Raw genomic sequence first — 24,126 nt, 5'->3', positions numbered from 1 at the left:
CAAAGAGCAATCCTCCTTTTTGCAGCCCTTTACATTTTAAAATCGTTCAGACGTTTGGTGAAAGGCCACAGGGGAAAACTTTCACAAACCTTATTTAAGAAATGTATGAATTGTCCAATAGCAAGCGCTGAGATAAATGGAAACTATCAGACGGTGCATTGCTACAATGAAGAAAGGGGATTGACATCACCCAGAAGGGAACACATTGCTTCAGCCAGGCTCTGCCATGCTGCAACAGAGCATGAGAGTGACAAACTCGGAGGAACATATCTGCTGATGCACTAGACCACGGGTGTCAAACTCAATTTCCTCTCGGGCAACATTGGCATCATGGTTGCACTCAAAGGGCCAGTTTTATATATAAGACTATATTAAATTACATATATAAATATTTAATATAATAAAATAATGTATTATATTACATTATTGCCCCTGCATTGGATGATTATCGGATAGGGTAATAACTTCATAATTAACTACGTCTGAAAGCAGAAGTCTAGGGCAAATAATTGCAAGTCTCTTCAGTGAGAATGTCACAAAATGATTTCAAAAGAAAAGCCAAATTCTGGAAAAAAAGTCAAAAAGAAAAAAAGAAATAACATTTTGAAAAAAAGGCAGATTTAAGTAAAAAAAGTCGAATTCTGAGAAAAAAGTCAAATTTGAGATGCATTGTGCTACATGTAGTTTATGGGCAACGTGCTTCTGTAAATCGGCATGTAACCGTATAATAAACATATTATATTCTTTCAAGCTCTTGTGGGCCACATAAAATGAAGTCACGGGCCGGATTTGGCTCCCGGGCCTTGAGTTTGACACCCCTGCACTAGACTTTCACAATAAAGATTTCCAAACATACAACGAGGTGCCACGGATCAACAATACTTCAGACATTGCTCAAATAACAGTGCTACAGTTACACTTCTCTTTTTTCTGCGCTCTTTCTTTTAGTCCACACTGCTGGGTGGCCACCACATCTTTATATAATTTGAACTTTATTCAAATGGGAATGTACTTAAAAGGTTCATGCGGGGACGCGACCGACACAAAAGTCAGAAATGACTCACAGGACGGTGAGAGACGGTGGGAAATGGTGGGCACATTTGAGATAAGAGCTCTTCATGCAAAGAAAGTCTGATGTCCCACGCTATCACATAAAAAGGTGGCGACCTCTGTGCTTCATTTAAACCGCATGTTTTTTTAATCTGGGGACAATAATTACACCAATGTAGTTCTAACTCAAAACAGTGGGAGGTGAAGCTCATTCTGAAGGCTTTAGTGGACTGAAATCTGCAGTGTTAGTGCCCATGCTTTATAGCAGATGTTGTAAGTGTGTGTGATTTAAATTTCTCCCGCAGTTGGTTGACACCTTGCACCAACAGACATTACAGCCTTCAAAATGTAGTCATGACGATTGATTTTGAGGACATAATATAACAAATGTACGTCACTACGAGCGTATTTCAAAAATGAAAAGAAGAATAGAATTATTACAATTTTCGGAACTTCCCACTTCAAATTTCAACATACATTTTGTCTTCTCAAAGACAAGTGAACAGCTATATGAAAACTTGATGCAATCTAGACTCAGGAAGCAATAATTACACCTAGAGCCAATACAAATAGATATACCCCTGCATTGGATGATTATCGGATAGGGTAATAACTTCATAATTAACTACGTCTGAAAGCAGAAGTCTGGGGCAAATACCGTAATTTTCGGACTATAAGCCGCGCCTTTTTTCCCATTTTTCGACGCTGCGGCTTATATAACGGTGCGGCTAATGTATGGATTTTTACAGCTAACGGCCACTAGGGGACCTCCTAAATCTATGGATTTTACAGGTTACAGTCCACTACCTTTAACTCTATGGGCTCTATGGCCGGTCCACGCCCCCCACCTTTAAGTGGCGGGCTCCATCAGGAAGAGCTGGAGGCCGGAAAAGAGTTGGACAGGTAGCGCGCAAAAGTAAAAGTGGAACCGAGAGTGGTACGAGAGACAGAACTAGAGCAAGACAGACAGACATTACGAGAGCGAGACAGTTTGTCCCCGTACCACTGGTTGAAAACCACTGCTGTAGATCACTGCCGGTACGTGCGCTGGGAGCGCAACGTTTAAGTTTGAAAGTTGAAAAGTTTGTGTGTCTGAAACGCTATGTGATACAGTACAGTTTACACAGCACATGTTCTGTAGCTACTATTGCACTAAATGGTAACACTTGAATACGTTATGAAAATATGCAACTTGTTTGTTGAAATGTTAATAAATGGGAGCTTCCTCAAAACAGCCATCTCTTTCCCGACAATCCCCTCTGTGCACGAACCCTTACATATGGTAATGAAACATTAAAACACCTGCGGCTTATAGTCCAGTGCGGCTTATAATATGTACACATCATTCAATTTAGCTGCTGCGGCTTATATTCAGGTGCGCCTTATAGTCCGAAAATTACGGTAATTGCAAGTCTCTTCAGTGAGAATGTCACAAAATGATTTCAAAAGAAAAGCCAAATTCTGGTAAAAAAGTCAAAAAAAGAAATAACATCTTGAAAAAAAGGCAGATTTAAGTAAAAAAAAGTCGAATTCTGAGAAAAAAGTTAAATTGAGATGCATTGTGCTACATGTAGTTTATGGGCAACGTGCTTCTGTAAATCGGCATGTAACCGTATAATAAACATATTATATTCTTTCAAGCTCTTGTGGGCCACATAAAATGAAGTCACGGGCCGGATTTGGCTCCCGGGCCTTGAGTTTGACACCCCTGCACTAGACTTTCACAATAAAGATTTTCCAAACATACAACGAGGTGCCACGGATCAACAATACTTCAGACATTGCTCAAATAACAGTGCTACAGTTACACTTCTCTTTCTTCTGAGCTCTTTCTTTTAGTCCACACTGCTGGGTGGCCGCCACATCTTTATATAATTTGAACTTTATTCAAATGGGAATGTACTTAAAAGGTTCATGCGGGGACGCGACCGACACAAAAGTCAGAAATGACTCACAGGACGGTGAGAGACGGTGGGAAATGGTGGGCACATTTGAGATAAGAGCTCTTCATGCAAAGAAAGTCTGATGTCCCACGCTATCACATAAAAAGGCGGCGACCTCTGTGCTTCATTTAAACCGCATGTTTTTTTAATCTGGGAACAATAATTACACCAATGTAGTTCTAACTCAAAACAGTGGGAGGTGAAGCTCATTCTGAAGGCTTTAGTGGACTGAAATCTGCAGTGTTAGTGCCCATGCTTTATAGCAGATGTTGTAAGTGTGTGTGATTTAAATTTCTCCTGCAGTTGGTTGACACCTTGCACCAACAGACATTACAGCCTTCAAAATGTAGTCATGACGATTGATTTTGAGGACATAATATAACAAATGTACGTCACTACGAGCGTATTTCAAAAGTGAAAAGAAGAATAGAATTATTACAACTTTCGGAACTTCCCACTTCAAATTTCAACATACATTTTGTCTTCTCAAAGACAAGTGAACAGCTATATGAAAACTTGATGCAATCTAGACTCAGGAAGCAATAATTACACCTAGAGCCAATACAAATAGATATACAGTTTAAAGAAGGATGTACACTGTAGTTCACCTTGTTTCAAAGATTAGGATAACATTATTGGTGATGTATGGTTTTAGTTCAAAGGTTTGCAGTTAAAATATTCTGCTACTTTTCAAAGCGCTTTTATTTTATTTCCTCTTCTTAATACACATTAATTCACTACTACTTACATTTAATATCTAACTCTTACAGAAACCATTCAACTATTAATGTATTCAGCTATTTCAGGACATTAAGGCTATACATGTTGTTGTTTATACCTTTTTTAAACCTTTTCTTTTAAATATTAAGCTTCTTCACTATTTTTCCTACTCTTCCAGTTTAACATTTCACTTTCAAGTTTCCAACAAAGTCATTGCAATGCATTTGAGCTGTAACAATTTTGATTCAAATCATTTCACTTTTCTGCATTTCTCCGCTAAGTTCAGCAACACACTTACTTGGTTTTTTTAGCTAAAAGAAGCTACCATTCAACTAATAAAATATTTTACAGCATTCACACGCATTTTCAGCAGGAAATGCATTTTCCAGTTTGCTAAAGAATGCATGTTCAAAAATAAAAACCTGGGTTTGAATTACTTTATACATCAATAATTTAATTGAGCATTATCCAAATGCATAATACTGAACGCTACGCCATTAAACAATCATTGCCACAATAGTTTTGCTAAAAATTACAGTATTGACGTTAGTGGGCTAAATTGTCTGTAGTGACAAGAGTTCTCTTATTTGTTGCAACATCTGTTCTGCATGGACTTACGCCATAACAGCACAGTCATACGGTAAAAGCTTGAATCAGAGCAATTCAACACCAACTCACTCTTTCCCTCAACACATCTTACTGACATTTACAGATATAATGTGTATTTTCCCCGAAAAATTCATCATCCCACCTTTTCCTCCCTCTCCCCAGTTGAAATTGGTACTGTCACTTTTACAAATACAATCATACCGATACTTCTTCTGCCACTGAGACAGAAATGTGATGTCACCACTGCAGGCTGATATTGAGTCATTAGGTTAAGAAGCAGTGTTAAGTGAGCATTTAGGGATGTGACACCTGGTCACTGCTGGTGAGAGACATTATGTGCATAACCCTCATTGAGAAATTCTCTATTTGATCTGTGTGTGTGGCTTTGATGAGAAAGAGAGGGGCTAATCATCAAGTGTGTGTCTGTACATGCATATTAGATTTCGAGAGCACATCTATGTGAATAAACGTTTGTCCCCAGCTGCTGACTGGGAGTGAGAGAAAGAGTTGACCAGTGATGCTTTGCACTCCATCTGTGGCCAGTAACAGCTGAGGAAGATCTGACTACCATGAATCCAATCGGCTACCTTCAGATCTATCCAGTTGAAATGATATTGTGATTTCTACTCTACATGATCAGATGGATATTTAAAAAAATAAAAGATAAAGTTCCAACCAGAATGTGAGCACAGCTCTACAGATGCACACGTAGTTATTTTTCCCATACGGTTGGGCTGCAGTCAAGTCCCACGTAAAAGTAAACAGCAAACGCCTCGGCACCTTGACGTTATAATCTACTCACAGCAATGAAAGTATGAGAAAAATTCCCCCCGCAAGAAGGCTTCAGGGGACACCTGTCACAACATAGCATGTCACAACATAGCATATCACAACATTCAGGTTTATAAAAAAATGTTGTACCTTGATGTTAGCTGAGATCTCCTGAACTCCTTTGTTTGCAGCATCCCTGATGATGGGGGTAATGAGGCCTTTGTCAGTGGCCACAGCGATTGAAATGTGGACTGAATCAAGCGCGCGGGGTCCCTCGCCAGACCAGGTCACATTCACCTCTGGCATCTCCTAGGAGAGGAAGTCAGAGGTCAGCACAGGTTTGAAAAATATGTGCTGTTCAAAATAACAAACACACGATAAGATGCCTCCCTGTTTATCGGTTGCACTGTGAATCCAAGCAGATGTCTGATACAATTACAAAAATTGTTATTTCCGATGAGTAGCATTCAAATGAATTAATTGTGATGGCAGTACAAATATTACAACAATTATATTACAGTTATTGTGGGAAAATCATGTATCCATTTGGAAGGTGAATGTACTGCAAACATTTGCTCTTAAGGACTGCAAATCGGAAAAAACAGTTTTTAAGCATTCAAATACACTGTAGCTATCAATGCAGGAATAATCTGATTTATCTGGATAGTCTTGAGGAATCTGCTGTGGTGGAGGTTCAATAACAACATATCTGAAGCGTCTTTCACACAGTTCTTGGTTAATTACTGCAAAAAGCTTAAAGCCCCCACTGAGGTTTTTCTCTATTCACACAGGCACTACGTTCAGGAATATTTCGCCCTTGCACTTCTTAAACATTTCATGGCATTGATGGAATAGAAGGGTCAACAAACAGTATGCAGATATGTCATCAGTGGAGACTTTTGAATGGTTCAATGAAAGCGTTTTTGGTCAGATGGAATAACTATGGCATGTTCCTGCATTGGTATCACTTCATTCACAACACATGCCTACCAGCATTTCCCCTGACAATTTAATAACATGTACTATCAATACCTGCTTCCATTCACACATGATTCCTGTATGTCAGTAATAGACTGATTGTGTGGAAGGGACTCATGTTGAGTTTGTGGGTTATCTGTCAAAAAAGTAAATAATTAACCTCAGAAGCTGCTTCCTGATGAAAAGTAAACTGAGGGAAAGTACAGTTGATTTGGAATTTTCTGGTGTCACAGTGAATCACGCATCTTAGTTTAGAGCAAAAGCCAATCCAAAGAGGTATTTTGATGGTGTGGGACATAGTGTCCGGACACGTGGTGCTTTGGAATTCAACACTAAATTAAAGAAACTGGAAAACGTACACACTTGTGTTCCACGTTCCTCACATTTACTGTAACACATGCAATTAACAGGCATATTTCTCAGCTGCTGTTTGATCTTCATGTAGCTGTTTCCAACAGTGTGTTTTGTATAATGTCCAGTGACCATGACCTTTGGCTTGAGGCCAGCACAAATTTGCTAAAGCATATAAAGTATTCCATACATGATAAGAATGAGCAGAGTACAGCCAGTTCTTATGGGATGCTGCAAAGACATTCCTGGCTGGAATAACGATAAGTACGGATTTTGAGTCCCTAAATTCAACTCCAGTATCCCTCTCTAGCCCTTTGTGAATTTCTAAAAACTGCTTATGGTGATTGATGGTATAAGTACGGTGGCTGAGAAGTGCAATCGACAATTCCAAAGTGTGAAACAAAGCTTGAGACAAATTTACATTTTATAAAACAAATGTACATGTTGTAAAACAAATTTACATGTTGTAAAACAAATTTACATTTTATAAAACAAATTTACATTTTTGTAAAACAAATGTACATGTATGGGATTAGTTTTGTGTCATAAAGATAAAGCAACACTTTCTCAGAATCAAGCAAAACTAAGTTTATGAGAAAAAAAACTGACTCAAGCAAAATAAATGTAATTTAAAAAATAAAACCATAAGTTGCAAACAAATCATTTGTGTAATCATCTAGACCAGCCTTTTGCAAACTCAGATTTTTTGCGCAGTCTGTTTATTGTCTGTTGATTAATCCCGATCGTACATGATGGCAAAAAGACGATACAAAGAGGAGTTTTTAAACGTTGGCTTCACAAAAGCTGTTAGAAATGGAGAGGAGCGGCCTCAGTGTGTTTTATGTGAAGAGGTGCTCAGTAACGAAAGCTTGAAATGAATAAATTGGACCGGCATCTCCAAACAAAACATCCTCTGCATCGGGACAAATCGAAGGATTTTTTCATCTGCAAAGAAGAGTCTTTCAAGAAGCAGTGTTTTGACGGCGGAAAAGTAAGTCACTCATTTGTATCATTTGTTTTGTGTTTTTGTGAGTTTGTCAGGGTCTGTTGTGAAATTGTTTCGTTAATGCAAAGTTGGATGAAATGCAGACTGAGCCCCGGAGCGGACCGCCAGCTGCGCGCTCTCACGCGTCCTCTACTCGCTCCCGCAAATCCACTACATTCTGCAGCGGCACAGAGCGGTGTTTCAACTTTTACTAGCCTGAAATAGTTTTAAAACGGCCGGGAGAAAAACAGAGAAACAATAACCACAGGAAGATTAGAGGGAAAGTGACAGGCAGTATGAGAAGGAAAGCGAGAGAAAGTATCAGCCGCACGGACGTGACTGCTGCAGTGTGATGCACATAGGAATACATATGGGGGTTATTCCCTATCTTTATTCAAGAGCGTGGTCTTTAAATTTGAGAGCATACTTTATTGATTTCACGTTCAGAATATGTATTTATTTCCCTCAAACCCTGTCCTCACACTCAAATAGTGCCTGCTTGCGCTTAGATTTGCTCTGCTTCTGCTCAAACTGTACGCTTGTACTCAGATATATTTCTGCTTACAGGTTTCCTGTGTTCCATTTTAAAACCTTCTCCTTGCACTCAGGCTGTTTCTGTGCGCTCGTGAAATGTCTGCTCTCAGATTTCTTCTGTGCGCGCTTGGGTCTTTTGTGCAACAACCCTGTCAAAATCCCTCCGTGGGGATTCCCCACAGTATTGAGTATGTAGTCGCTTTAGATAAAAGTGTCTAACAAGTGACATGTAATGTAATGCGCTATAAATGCGGTTGCCAGGTCCACATTGGGTATATAGCGTACGCCGGCTGGTATTAAAATCACCCGATAACCCAGCAATGTTAATGATAATATCTTCTCTGTTATTTTCAGGCATTCAAAGGGAACAGAGGGGCACTGAGGGCATCATATCAAGTCAGCCCCCACAAAAAAAAAGTTAATCAGTTGCCAAGTGTTGGAGTTTCTTTGTCTCTCAGAGTGTTTTAAAACAGCTCTGTTCATTTAAAAGTGTTTAAAAAATGTGTGTACATAGTTTTTGATCTAGTGACAAACTTAATGTTGCACTTCTGATAATTTAAATTTGGTTTCACCTGTGATGCTGAATACACTTGACTGCACTTCCTATAGTTAGTGTTTTGTCCCTTTCTGTTTACAACATGTTTTTGCTCTTTGTTCATTTAAAATAGTTTAAAATGGTGTGTATATAGTTTTTGAGCTAGCGACAAACTTAATATTGCACTTTTGATAATTGTATAATTTAAATTTGATTTGTACTGTATATACTTGACTGCACTTCCCATGTTTCGTCTTTCTGCTTTGATCCTTATTTTTTCTGGGCAAGCTCAAAGGGAAGGTTGTTATGGTGAGAAACCTAATTGCTGCGATGCACTTTTATAATTAAATAAATATTTTCATTTACATTTTAAATTCATGGTGTGTTGCATTCTTTGTTTATAACTGTAGATATTATGGAAAATCATGACATTTTTTGAGCTTGGGTCCCTTAGGACAATAACATTTCTGTTTTGGGTCTCATGCAGAAAAAGTTTGGGAACCCCTGATCTAGACTATACGTCTTTTTTCTTTGTTTGAACATATATTTGTGTTTGCAGTTCTTGTTGCTTCTTTCTCAATGATCAGAATTTTGCTCTTACTGCAGCTCTCTCGTTTGCGCTCCCTCATTTTTTGTTTTCGATTCTGACACAAACGTCCCAGGTGGGCGGAACTTTCAGAAGAAAGACCTGCACCATCTTCATCCACGCTGGGCTTTGCTGTTATCACTTGCTCAGTGTCATTTCATTTGACCAAATGTCTTGACATATACATTTAATAGATGATATTATTATCCACCTTTTTGTTTTATGTCCTTTTATTTATTTAAAACATTCTTTGAGACTTCATCTTCTGGTTCAAATTTCAATAAATGTAATTTGTATAATCACTCTTTTGTCTTTATTCTACATGAAAATGTTAGAGATTCCATCCAAACCTGTTGATTATTCATATCTTCCTCAGGCTAGGAATAGTATGTCAAATTTGTAATGCTAAATGTATATCATTTTCTCACATGATATAAAATGAGACAACACAGTTTGTATCCATTGTGTATGAATGCTTCAGCTCTTCAGACCAACATAGTAAGATGTGAGCATGTTCCTAATTGTGTTGGTATGCAGCCTAGGTCTGCTCTGTTTAATAAAGCAAATCTGCCACTTTTAAATTGTAGAATTTGTTCAATTAAAGCAGTCTTTAATTGTTTGTCCTAAACATTGCAATATAAGCTTTTGAAATGTAACATGTCTTTGAAAAAATAACAGTATACAGTTTATATTGTGTATCAGCTTTAGCTTGAAAATACATAGATGTATTTTTTTTATCAGTAAAATGTGTGGAAATGTGGAAGGGGCTGTCGGAGTGCAGTGGAACACTGCGGTCAACTCAGCCGTCTCTCGCGTTTACTTGGTCAAATCAGCAGCTCTTCATTTTTGAGTGTGCGATTAACCTTTACGGTAATCGGCCGAGAATCGGCACTGACGCTAGTACAAGAGTAAAATAATGCATGTTTTTGTGCTATATTTGCGATACAAATAGGTTTTACCAGAAGTTCTTAATAAAATTGGTACTGTTGGACTAAGTACTTGTTAGACTACTACCACAAATATAATGAAGTACTTTTACTGTGTACTTTTTGAGTAATACTCAAACTCCCCTCCGGAGTACAATCATTCATGTATTTTGCTATATTTGTTGAGGGATAAAATTATTTGTTACCATAACTTCTACATGAAATTGATACTGTTGGACTCAGCAGGCCTTCTAGTTGGACTACTAGCACAAGAACAATCACGTATTTTTACTCTGTACTTTTTGAGTAATACTTGGTTAAACTCCTATCCTGAGTACACTAATTAATAGTTCATATACAATACAGGAATTATTTTACTCAGGACGGGATTTTGACAGAGTATTACTCAAAAAGTACACAGTAAAAGTACCTCATTGTATTTGTGGTAGTAGTCTAACAAGTACTGAGTCCAACAGTACCAATTTTATTAAGAACTTATGGCTAGAAATTATTTTATCCCTCATCAAATATAGCAGAAGTGGCATGATTTTGTTCTCAGGAGGGGACTTTGAGAGAGTATTAGCCAAAAAGTACACAGTACAACTTAATTGTATTGTTGGTAGCAGTCAAACTAGGACTGAGTCAAACAGTGTCAGTTTTATTAAGAACTTAGGGTGCAAATTATTTGTATCGCAAATAAAGCAGAAAAAACATACATTATTTTACTCTAACTACTAGCGTCAGTGACACTTCTCGGCGATTACTTGCGCACTCAAAGATTAAGCAAACGCGAGAGACGACTGAGTTGACCGCATTACCGGAACGAACGACAGTATCTTCCTATCTTCTGAAAATAAATGCGAGTGTCACACACACACACACACACACGCCCTGGTGACCGGACATCTCCTTCATAAAACGAATAATAAGAGTAATAATCGGGCAGTTCGCTGTGTGTGTGTGGTTAAAACGAAGCAGCCTGCAGTCGCTCTTTGGCTGTCTAATGAAGGTAAACGCAGTGTGTAAAAGGCACAGTTCCACCTGAAGAACCCGTAACTTTCTCGTGCGCACAAGAACGTATATTGTGATGAGCAAAACCATGACACTTGGCCCAGGTGGTTTCCACAGAATGGACAAAACATGTTTAACGACCATAAACACACTCATACCGTCCATAGGTACCGGCGGTCTATCTGCAAAAACAAACTTAAGTTTGTGTCATCATCACTTGCAAGTCACTTCTGATATGATGGGAATTCCCTTTCCGGTTTGATTCTCTAGTTTGTTAAAGAGTTTCGCCAAATGTTACATTACATTATTACATTACATGTCACTTGTTAGACGCTTTTATCCAAAGCGTACTGAGGCCAATCCACAGGAGCAATTTGGGGTGAAGTGTCTTGCCCAGGGACACAACGACATGCTGACTGCAGTGGGATTCGAACTTGCTACCCCGTGATTCAAGGTTCAGCGCACAATCCGACTGAGCCACAGCCTCCCTGCTAAAGTATTTCGGGAAATGTTAAAGTGTTTCGACACTTGTAAATTAGTTTTATAACATTTAATTTTCTTTTTATAAAATGTAAATTTGTCTCTAGCTTTGTAAAAGTGTTTTGCATCTTGTTAATTTGTTTTTGTTAATGTTAAATTCTTTTTTCTTTGGTAAAAGTGTTTTGCTAATGTAATTTTGTTTTATAAAATGTAAATTTGGCTCAAGCTTTGTTTAAGTGTTTCACACTTTGTAATTGTCGATTGCCCTTCTCAGCCACCGTATGCAAGTGCTTTTTCAGAGTTCCCATCAACAAACGGAAAACAAAACAAACAACCTACAAATGGTACATAGGTTAAATTAACAAATGAAAAAGGAACAAATTATTATATACTGTACTTACTTTAAGTGTTACAGCAGCTGCTTTGATAATGAAATCATTAACAGACACTTTGATTTGATCTGAAGAGAGAAAAGAAAATACATTTGTTAGAACGGTTTATGCAACAAATGGACACATGAACATTAATTTTGTGAAGTGTGACACAGATGCACATTGAAAATAAATGATACAATACATTAAATCCTTCTAAATCACCTATCTCTCTATACGAGTCACTATTTGCTCGCTCCTCTCTGTGGGTGAGACCTGTGTGATGTGTTTCGGCCTGGCATCGCTGCCAACTTGTACCAGTGTCCATTAGTGCGGTACCAGACGGTTATGAATGCTGTGAGCGGCATGATTAACGAGCTAACCGTGAAATCGCGCTGCTCCTGAACAATGAGAGACCACAAAAACAACCGGGCAGAGAATCCCTCAGTACACACACAACCTCGCTAATAGGTCTGGAATGGCCGCCCCATTTCCTCCATCACTGACAGGACCCAGAGAGATTTACTGTTTATTTGACAGCCGGGCACAGTTAGGCTAAATAAGGCGGCCAATACGTGGTAGTGTGTTGAACCAAATGTTTAAAAATAGGAAATTGGTAAAGCACTCTTGCTATATCAACAGAAAATGTCCCAAAGTAAGCAACGGTCCCATTTTAGGAATCCATGGAAAGAAGAAGCCGGATAAATATTTTATTGGCTGAATGCAGCAAAATGCTGAAGAGTTTTGACACACAAGCAATGTTCTCTTTCTGTGGTTGTGGTGTGAATCTCCCTTCACCTAAAACACAAGCACACATCCTAATGGGTGTTGCACAAGACGCTGCAGTTATTTCAATCGCAGTTGCTAGGGAAGTGTGTGAGGCATAGAAAGTCACACAGCAGCTTGACAAAGCATGACCAAAACACTGCTAGTAATTTATTTATTCTACTTACACTCAAGTTTTCAATCTATCCATACAGTACCTAACAAACTGATACTGTGTGGATAGTCTTTTAAATAATTTCTTCATCTGAATACTGATGTGCACCAAAGAGCAAACACTCCAACAAATCCATTTGATCCACTGTGAACCAGAGAAACGATTACTTTGCTTCAGTATTTTCTTCCTCTAAGCAAAAAGGAACATCCTTATGAATACAGTCGTACTGTTATGACTGAAAAACAGCTTCCATTAACTTACTTGCTCATTTACTACGTTTGATAGTTAAGTGCTGGATCTGGACAAAATGGATGTTGTCTTATCGGCCTTACAATTATTAAGTTGTAGAGAATAAAGAAACATTTAATCTTGTCATTCAGATAAGGATTTTTCCAAGATACGTACTATTAAGTCATTTTCACCTTAATTAATCTTACTAATCCATGACATGTGAACCCTCACCCACGCCATGCCATGCCAGGTTATTAGACACAGGATGGAGAGAGATACTGGTTTGAACCAGAGCTACATGACCAAACTGAGACCTCATGTACCAGAGCTCCTCTAAATGCAAAACACTTCTTTGTCAAGATGGCAGTCATGTGAAAAACCTGGAAATCTTCAACTTCACTGACATTTTCCCTTGGAATAAGACATTCACTCAAGACATGACAAGTGAAGAATAGCGCTAATGTACAAACACTCCCTAAAAGTTGAGTGTTTTTTTTACCTCGGGCCAAGTCTTTGCGGAGACTCATGACCGCCGCCATGTCACAGTCTACGGATGCATACGAATGGGGGATGGTGGTCTTCGATTGCGTTAGCCTTTGAGCAATAATGCGACGGACATTCGAGGCTGGGATCTCAGTGAAAGTGCCCTGAGGAAGACAAGGGGAGGGAGGGGGAGGTAAATAGTTGAATGAGGAGAAAGGGCAAGGGACGAAAAAAAGATTGATAGCTGGAAATAGCTCAGCTGTCATCAATCACTCAAAGAATGCATAGTGTTAACAATGTAAAGAAACTATTGACAACCTTGGTTTTAATGTGTTAATTATTTAATGATAGAATCAATGTTTTTTGTTAAATATGTGGTTGTTATTACCCTGTTTTGATATCAAAAAGTCATATTTTACAGCATAAACATAATAATAATAAAGACCGGGACAGAATATGGTGTAATAACTATCAATGACTTGGTGGGTGTAAGTACAAGTAGCATCACAATATGAAAATATATCAGTTATTTGGAAACTAAGTGTATTTTGTGGTATTGCAAACGCTGCACAATATACTTTTGATGCACTTCAATTCAGGGGCGTGCAATCAATATGAAACAAAATCAAATCCCCATTTAAAATGAGTTACATTTACAGTATATCAACTCAGAAAAACCAACTAATATATGATTAGTCAATGTTATTATGGGGTTCTTCAGACATTATAATGAAAAACAGTATAGTCATAGATCTACCGTAAATAGATCTCCTGTTGTTCACTATAAAGAGCTACGTTGCTTATTTCAAAGTACAATTATCTGTTAAATATTTCAAAATATGAGCATATCTTATAAATAATGATATGTATTGATGTTCTCCATATGCATCAATAATATTGGATCGTTAATCGTTGTATTGATTTATAAATATCCCGATCGATGGAATCTAACACCTCCATTAATAATGAGCCCAGTCCATGTGCTCCGAGGCAAACGGATATATAAAGGGATAGGACTACAAGAGTTAAAATGCCAACTGCAGTCATGAAATACTTAAAATGGTCCTTCATCATTCGTATTAGGGTCCTGACACAAGTCATTTAGGGCCTGTGGCTAATGACACTTTATTTATTTATTTTTACTATCACAAAACAGACAGGTGTTTTTGTGAAAAAGAGATAGTGTGAGGCGTGTTCACCGGTGCTCCTGGTTTCCCTGGTACAGAGAGAGGAGGGATGTTGGGTCTGCTGCCTGGGGGTGGGGGGGCAGCTGCCGGGGTGGGGGCCGGACTCGGGGCAGCGGGGGCTGGAGCTGCTTTGGCGGCGGGAGATATCTTCAAGAGATTCAATGCATCCCTGTTTAAGAGAAACAAAAAAAACTAAAGATATAACATGCATTTTTTCAAATGTGCACTTGAATATGAATTCATACAATCATTTAGTGTTTCTATAATATTGGTATTATTCTCAAAAAAGATACCCAAAACACAAACTGCCAACTTTTTTGATGGCAGGTTTGCATTGGTGATAAGGAGGAAGAGATACTTCTGTCTTTAGGCTTCACTTTTTATTAATGTGCAGGTATGCATTCTTTATACATATTTTAATACCATTCGGCCACTTGTGGTGTAAGTGACAATAGAGGTTCAACAAGCTATAAATATATGAAAAAAAAACTATAGAAATCAACACTCACTAACTAACTGTCAGAACTAGATAAAATATGCAAAATGTTAATAAAAGTTCATTCCCAAACATTTACACTGGAACAAATGTTTCCAGACATATTTTTTAGACTGCAATGCTTTTGTTTTATTTAGGTTTATTTTTGTTGACGTGTGAAATGCACCGAGTCCCAGTGTCCACACACGCCGTTTCAAGCCTCTGGCAAACTTTTTTCTTTTATGCTGTTTTTTTATCTACATTTCTAGATTTGTTTTAACCTTTATTTTACACGGATGGCCTCATTTCTGCTTTGAAAGCTAAATCCAACAAACTTCCTTTTGAATGATGAAACCCTGTCACTTTTTGTTTTGCTCTGACCAACCTAAATGACATGATGTATGAAAAAACACTGGCATAGCTTATGATGGTACGATAATACATTATTCACTCATTTGCTCCCACTTGGCAAGCTTATAAGCAGCACTGTGGTAGTTGTATCTGGGTTGTATTTGTGTCAGGCTTGTAGACAGAGGTAACTTTCGGCTATCCTCCAGTGGATGGGTGTCATGAGAATAATTTGCCAGTTACAAACAAACCCCATCAGGGTACGGCTAGACAGGATCAGGTGTCAGCTGCAGCAAGGGACAGATATATTCAAAACCTTGGCTTCATTATACTTCCCACTATCAAGGCGAGCCGCAGACATCCATCATTTTTAAACGGCATATTTTCCTAAGGCCCTACAATATAATAGCAAAGGCCATTTATTTTTTGGTATTACCAGTTTTAAATTGCAGTGTTAATCTAATTCCCCACTAATCCCACGGCTAACAGAGATCCTTTCTACCTCGAGCGTACAGTAAAAAGCCAGTATCATTAAGCTTGTTATTAGAATACAATCTATTACATTATACTTCCCCATAAGACATACAGAAAGCATTTCACAGATTAATGTCTCTTCTATTATGTTATTTTAGAACATTTGAATTGGTCTGAATCTTGCAGAACTGAAGTGTTGGTATCAGTGATGCAAACACAGGTATGGTGAAAAAAGAGAGAACTATTCGAAGCAGAAAAAAAACAGCGTAATATACCATCTGACAATGGCCTGTGCTATAATGCTTCAATGAACTGGCTGTTCTTTATAATTTACTCAGATCAATAGGAGACAGAGATGTTAAGTTATAAATCAAGGGTTTTTATTATTATTTACAGCAGGGGTGGGGAACCTTTTTCCTTTCAATTTGTACAACATCCTCCGAGGGCCGTACAAATTATTGAACTCAACCTCTGCTTAAAAAAACTAAAATCACAGCCCATTCATTTGGCCTTTCTTTCATGCTGTGCAAAGAAAAAGCAACCTCTTAATCCAGATATCTCACCATGACACATGTTTGACGCATGCATGCATTCAAGTGCACGGTTGTGGCATGACCACCAAAACAGAAAGATATGGACACAAGATGTGTGCAAATTTATTTAGTATCCTATCCATGTGAACATGATTTAAATGGGGGGGACCTAACCTCCTCCCCGGGAAGATTTTTTTTTAAATATTGAAGTTAAAAGCATCAATCTGGTGCATTTTGAGAGCAACATGAGGAGATCTATGGATACATCTTTCAACACCCATATGAAACAGAACTGTAAACAGATTTTTCTTTTTGGATATTTTACAAATCACTCCCCTTTCAAAATCTATTCTTGTTATTTTTAACAACTTTTTTTTGTTACTGTCATATAGTATTTTATACCTGTTAATAATTTAGTCTCTAATGTCTTATTAATAACTATAAGGATCATATCAAGGTGTGGCCTAACCTCACTGAGCTGAGGTTATTTGAGCCTCTCAGGAGAGAGCTCTCTTCCACCTGGTTGTAGAAAAGCTCTTTAAATTCGTTAGCATAGCTAGCTAACCAGATGCTAATAACAACAGATCGCCACTGTGCTTACAACTAAAGACACAGTCTCGCAAACACTGCGGCATGTGTACGGCTCCTTATGGGTACTCTAATATTTGAAGAGCTGGAGCGGCGTTCCGATGCTCTCCGTTAGTCCTTTCAGACCAGACATAACCACGTGAAGACCTATGGTGAAGACACGTTACGCTTGTGTTGTGTTCAATGAACCTGTCCTTGGCCAGGAAAAACAGGCACTCGCTTGTTTAATTATTTTTGCGATCTAGATTTCTTCTTCTTTTTTGAAGTGAGAAGTTGTCCGTCCGTCAGTCAGTCAGTCGGACGCACGGACGGACTGACTGCCCCCCCCCCCCCCCCCAAAACGAAAACTCTTCAGTTCTCCAAGAATTACACAAGTCAAAAAAGCGACTAATTTGCATCACTGTGGTATACAGGGAAAGGAGAAAGGTTATGAAGAAGGGAATCTCAATTTAGTGAAAGATCTGCCCTGGATTTGTCTCTGCCCTGGATTTGTCCCCCCTATTCAGCAGTGAGAGGTAGGAGGGGCAGGTATCAGGTGTGCCTGCTTGAAATGCTGTGGTTCCAGTTCAGTGCTCTGGGGTCCACCTACCCACATGCATCCACTCTTTTGTCTTGACCAGCTGCCTCTGACCTACACATGTAGCCGGGAACCGTCTGGGCCCCACAGCTATTTTTCTACACTTCCCACTCTGAGCTGTATGTTTTTATTTCCTTTTAGCGTACTAGCTCCTCCCTCTCCTTTTCACTGATAGGATTATTTGTTTGTGGAAGGAGTAAGGACTGAGGTTTCATGGAAATCCCCCAGATAACCTGAGAGTGCCACAACAATGGTTTAATTATTACTGAGCGCCACATTAAAAAGAAGAAAAGAAAGCACAGCGCTGCACAGATTTGCAACTGTAATTGGAATGATTTGAAAAGGGTAGAGAGGACATTTAGACACATATTATAAATAAAAGGTTATAAAACAACAGTAAAAGTGAAGACAAGAAAAAGATCCAAATGACTGAGTTGTGTAAACTCCACCATATCCTTCAATGATAATGTGTTAAGAATATCCAATAAAAGTTCAAGAGGAAGGCAAGTCAACAGCAGCCTTCAGTGGACACTTGTGGATGACGCCATAGATACCGTTTGTGTAGCTGGTTGGCATGCACTTTCAACACTGACCATTTACACCCGTACTGACAGCCAAGGCAAAGGAGCCTCTGAGAGACTGGGAGAGGATGAGTAGAATATTAAAGAGGGAATGAGGCGGTGCGGACACGGACACGGACACACACACACGGACACACACACACACACACACACACACACACACACACACACACACACACACACACACACACACACACACACACACACACACACACACACACACACACACACACACACACACACACACACACACACACACACACACACACACACACACACACACACACACACACACACACACACACACACACACACACACACACACACACACACACACACACACACACACACACACACACACACACACACACATTTTGTTGGACGATACATTTTTCTGGAAATTATTGCGATAAACGATAATATTGTCGGCACCGTTTTAAGACCATTTTAGACATAATGATAATATATAATAATAATTCAAGTACATCCTTTCAAACATAACTTTGTATTGAACATTCAACATTGCAAATGAAATATGAAATAATATTAAAATATATAAATTATATATAATAAATAAAACAAATTAATTAAATTATAATAAATTAATTAAATCACACAACCAAAACAATAAATTAAATAGTCAGGCTGGAAAACAGAGCTCTCTCTCTCATATATATATATATATATATACAGTATATACCCTTATGGGCTGGTCAAGGTCAAACTAAACTACTCTTTAGGGACAGCCCTATTGCTATGTAATCCCTTTTTGTAAGTTAAGATGTCACAGCTCAAAACAACGATTTTAGATGTTGCATAAAAAGCATCAACTTGAAATAAACAACATTTTCAGCGTGATATATTTGACATTTGCATTAAAGCAACACTCAGTTCAAACCAACCAACAACACCAATACAGCTGCCTATAGCCAACAGTAACACTTACAAATAGCTTAAAGCTGCTACAAGAGGCTGACAACTTGAAGCTAATTGGATTCACTGTTGGAGTTCCAAAGTGTATCATGCTTTAACCACCGTAATAATTCATGCTTAATATGTGAAATCAAAAGGGTACAATGAATATATGCAATAGTAAAGCAGTTAACTAAAAACTTGTTTTTATTTATAAAGTTATAGCCTTACATTTTTTTATCATTCATTAGAAAATGAAAGGGCTTTATACGTCATGGGTTTCTCCTCAGTTTCACGTCTCCTTAACAACACGACTGTTCTGCTGCATTTAAACAAGTTACGGTCATATATTCATGTGGTATGGACCACAATGAGGTAAACATTTTTGAAACCGTTCCATCCTCGTGTTCTCATTGCCTATTGGCTAATATTTCTGACATTGGTTGGGGAGAAAAAAGTAACAGAAATGTGTTCTTTGTACCCAATTTGTATTTAAACCTTGTCGGGGATTATATAACATGCCATGATCTCATTCCTGGGTTGCGTGACCTCTTGGTATTCATGCCCACTATAGAAGAGGGGCCTCACTAGAGAAGAGGGTGGAATGGGAGGGGTACCATTCCCTGGTTTCAGTTTTATCTGATGTACCAAGGGACAAAGGAAGGGAAATGGGGTCTATTCTGCCCTCTCATGAAGAAGCTTAGCCTATGTGAGCTTTTCTCACCAGGGAGATTTGGTTTCCAACAAGAGCACAACTGTTCAGTCTCACAACACACCTAAGCTAATAGCCTATATGTCCGGATCTTCTTTGATCAAAATGAAAATATCTTAAAGCCTATAGACTAAAAGGATAAAACCAATAGAAAAACGTTGCCACCAATGGCTTCTCCACTTTCCCAAATAGTTAGGAAACAGTTTAAAAAGGAAGTTTTTAAACTTCACATATTTGATTTTCTTATTATGGATCTATTAGCAAGTTGTACCAAATAATAAACATTGTAATCATCAGGTTCTATTCATGAAGTTAGGCATTCAACAAACTTAAAGCTACATGAAAAAAGAGAAAGAATACACTCTCTTTACTTATTTTTGTCTGTGGCTTTGCCAGTAAACAACACATAATTATATTCAAAAAGTCTTCTTAGCATGCTGTACAGTTTTTTTATTAAACCTCTGGTGTCCAGTCTTTTATCCCCTGCAGTACATTACTTTCTTTCAGCAGCAGCCTTTTCTTTCTGAAGAAATTCTCAGCTAATTAACCGGCAGAGGAGTCTGTGAGTATATCGGCGAGCCAATCCTGAGTCCAACAAATGGTTGAATTAACCGAACAAGCGTGCCAAAACAAACCATTTGGATATAATTAAAACTAAATTACTAATTGAAGAATTTAATCTTCAAAACCTAGAATTCACACACACACACACACACACACACACACACACACACACACACACACACACACACACACACACACACACACACACACACACACACACACACACACACACACACACACACACACACACACACACACACACACACACACACACACACACACACACACACACACACACACACACACACACACACACACACACACACACACACCCTTATTCATTAACCTAGACAATTATATCTTAATGGCAAATAAAGAGGGACAAAAACACTGAAATTGCATTTTCTCAACAGTGTTGTGATTGTAATTGTGTTGGCAGAGTTAAAAAAAAAAACAGAAAACAATGTTTTTATATAATGGCGCTCAACAGAAGCTTTCAGTGGTAAACACATTAATTATTAAGATTGATAAGCAAGGTGTTTGTATTCACACACACTGTTGGGGTAAAACTGTAAAAGCATCTTTTAATGATCCTTTCTGTATCTCAAATTAAGAAGTTATTATTTGTTGCCTTTTGGTATATAAATCTTCAAATAACTTTCTCCTATACTGTCTAAGACATACATCTCGGAAAACATATGGTCTGCGTTTCTATGGTCACCAGTGGGTTCTGGAGACTGGGTTGCTATGGCGACTGAAGTTGCTTAATGAGATTCCCCAGCAGGGTGTTAGCTGGGTAAGGAGAGTATTCAATCAGGTCCCTTCTGACAGCACGTAACCAATGGTGATGTGTGTGTGTGTGTGTGTGTGTGTGTGTGTGTGTGTGTGTGTGTGTGTTCACAGCTTCCTGTAGTGTGAATTCACCACATAACAGGATTAAAGAACGTGAAATCTTAACCACCTCGCATTTTTTTCACTTATCTAGTCTCCCCCACATTTTCGTTGTCATTCACACTGCCTACACATTGGCTCTAACCCGCCTTGCCCTGACTGACATCAGTTCCCCTCAGAGGGACTTCTGTGTTATGGTGGCCACCAGGGGACCCTACCATCTGTGCCCTTAGGCTTGTTACTATAATAAACAAGCATATCTGCCACACAGAGGTTGCGCTAGACTTTTTTGCATCGTAACATATCCGTCAAAATCCATTATTAACGTCGGCCTGTACACAACTAGCGCCATGTTATGCATGCACACTGCACCTCGCGGGATCGCGCACAGCGTAAAGCAAATACTCACAGATGATCTGTTCGGCAAAGTTAGGTTTGGAAACTGTATAATTTCCTTTTGGGCTGGCATGCATAACACGGCATAACACCGGAGCCTCGCTGCAAGGAAACTGTGGCGCTGTTCTGAGTTTGTTCTAATCCGTCAAAATGACGGACGGCTTTCAGATTTTCCCGTCATTGTTAAAAAAAAATCGTCATAGACGGAAAATATACGGTTAACGCGACCTCTGCACATCACTGTAAAGAAAAAAAAAAGAAAAAAGCGTAAGACTAATATCTTCATCATTAATTCTTGACCAGTTTGATTGGTCTGCATGGCCTGATGAGCATTTTGCTTTCTCTCTTCTTTCACCGGAATAAAGGAAAAAGCTAATAAACTAATCAAAACAGGATGTCAATGACAAAACGTATCTTGCTAAAAACTCTTAATTTATCACGCTGATTAAATGTTAAGTGTGCGATAGGCCGTGTTAGCATTAATAGACTTTATAAATAATTACAAACTCCACCTCAAAATTCTATAAAATTCAATTGAATTACATAATAAAGCAAAAGAAAATTGTCAAAACTATTTTCATCAACATCAAGAAAGATTATTTTGTGTCTTATAACCTCAGACTGGGCTTGATGAAGTTGATGTCTGCTTGTTGGTAAATGTCAGCAGGGAGGTTCTGTATCATACCTGCTTTCATTAAGCAGGCCTTAACAGGTCTTAGAGCTAATCCATTCATCCGTACTCACTCCTTGGTGATAAGTCCTCTTGGTCCTGTGGCTGTGGCCAATTTAGGTTCCAAACCATGGGTGTCCAGGATATGTCTGGCAGCTGGACTCAGGCGCAACCTGGATGAGGACGAGAGAGTCAGGAATCATTTTATAATAGTTTTAACTTCCAACGTTTGCTTTAAAACGGCCAAACATGAATGGTTATGGCTTTAATCATTGAAAAACACAAAATGTATTTATCTTCGCAGAGAGAATAGTGGGTACCCAATTAACCAAATGAAATCTTGGTCCAGTAGAAGGTTACATTAAGCATTTCAGTCTAGCTTTAGGAGATCACTGACTGTGTGCTCATTAAAACGTCAAAGCAGCTTTAGCTTAGCTCAGATACCATCTTCTGTTTCAGTTCTACTTAACCTGACTGCTGTAATAAAGCCCATCTCAGTATCCTTTGCCTGATAATCTGGCCTGCCCCGCAACTCATCAATCTTTCATCTATCAACCCTGCCAAGCCGATGCAGTCGAGGTGCAAATCAGAAATGTGGAAGGGCTCAGCGTAAAATGTTTGCACAACAAATAGGGCCTGTTTTTACTGCGGTGCCTCTTATGCTTTCCAAAAGAGTATCTATAGTGTACACAGGGTAGGTAGGATCTCACACACGTTTGAATGTGAACAGGGGAAATTCATCGTACTTTATGTACAGGTGAATACAGTACGACCTGAAATCCTCATGGCTGTATGGCAAAAGGGTAGAGCTTAAGATAATACCTTATGTATCGTGTCACTAGTCCTTACCATGGCCTGAGTTAGAGCTAATCTTGCATTAACCATATGAGCTGATATGCAACTCAAATGACAATTAACTGACTCATACTGTGGGCATATTAAAACAACTATGACAAGATCATGTTAATTAAGAGGTAAACATTTCAGTTTTGGGGATGAAATGGGAGGCATATGAATCCTGTTTAAGGCTAAATTGCAAGTTTAAATGAAGAAATTAGGCAAATTCGTACATCAGCAGCTAACACAGAGGAAGGCAACACTCACGGTCCTGACGTGGCCAGTTTTGGGGGAGTAACTGGAGAGGGGGTAGCAGGAGGCACAACTGGGGCCGTGGCTGCCTCTGGAGCACGTGGAGCTGCAGGTGGAGCTGCAGCATCTGGAGGGGGCATCTCAACCTGCTTCCAGTCCTGCCCTTCCTCCACCATGAGGGCAATGAGAGTGCCAAGGGGCACGTTGCGACTTCCCTCCTCCATCTGTAAAGAGGGTGAGAGATGCACATACAAAGGGTGAGAGATGCACATACACAGTGAGGGGAGAACATTAGCAGCACTGGTTCAGTCACTTCTTAAGTGCAACTGAATTAACTAAATGGAAATGTCTCTTCAACAATTATAAAGATACATGGATGAAGGAAAAGTGGTTCTAAAATTGATCAGTTATACAATGGTTATTGAATAACTGATACATATTTGGACAGGCATTATTAGGAGACCTCTTGAAAAATCACTGCCTTCTAGGGATGGGAACAGAGCCCCGGTATTAAACGAGCCCCGGGGCTGAATTATTAAAGACCGTGGTACCGTTAAGCTCCAACGTTATCGGTGTTTTATCGGTACTGAAGACATGTAAAAATATATGTCATATGTTGCTACAC

The 24,126-nt window shown here is 38.8% G+C and overlaps 1 protein-coding gene across 1 annotated transcript in view; it reads right to left on the bottom strand.

Annotated features, from left to right (window-relative positions):
• pdhx (pyruvate dehydrogenase complex component X) overlaps positions 1-24,126 on the bottom strand; it is a 47,191-nt gene that overhangs the window by 3,053 nt on the left and 20,012 nt on the right. The window contains exons 4-9 of the mRNA XM_079681125.1: positions 23,517-23,725; positions 22,487-22,585; positions 14,704-14,860; positions 13,521-13,668; positions 11,881-11,939; positions 5,244-5,402 (exon numbers count right to left, since the gene is read on the bottom strand). Of these exons, the coding sequence (XP_079537251.1) occupies positions 5,244-5,402; positions 11,881-11,939; positions 13,521-13,668; positions 14,704-14,860; positions 22,487-22,585; positions 23,517-23,725 (831 nt within the window). The remainder of the gene's footprint in view (positions 1-5,243; positions 5,403-11,880; positions 11,940-13,520; positions 13,669-14,703; positions 14,861-22,486; positions 22,586-23,516; positions 23,726-24,126) is intronic.

The sequence above is a fragment of the Notothenia rossii genome, assembly GCF_949606895.1.
Source record: "Notothenia rossii genome assembly, chromosome: 5".
In the NCBI taxonomy this organism is placed as follows: Eukaryota; Metazoa; Chordata; class Actinopteri; order Perciformes; family Nototheniidae; genus Notothenia; species Notothenia rossii.
The sequence above is the reverse complement of the archived record's forward strand: the minus strand, read 5'-3'. Positions and strand labels throughout refer to the sequence as shown.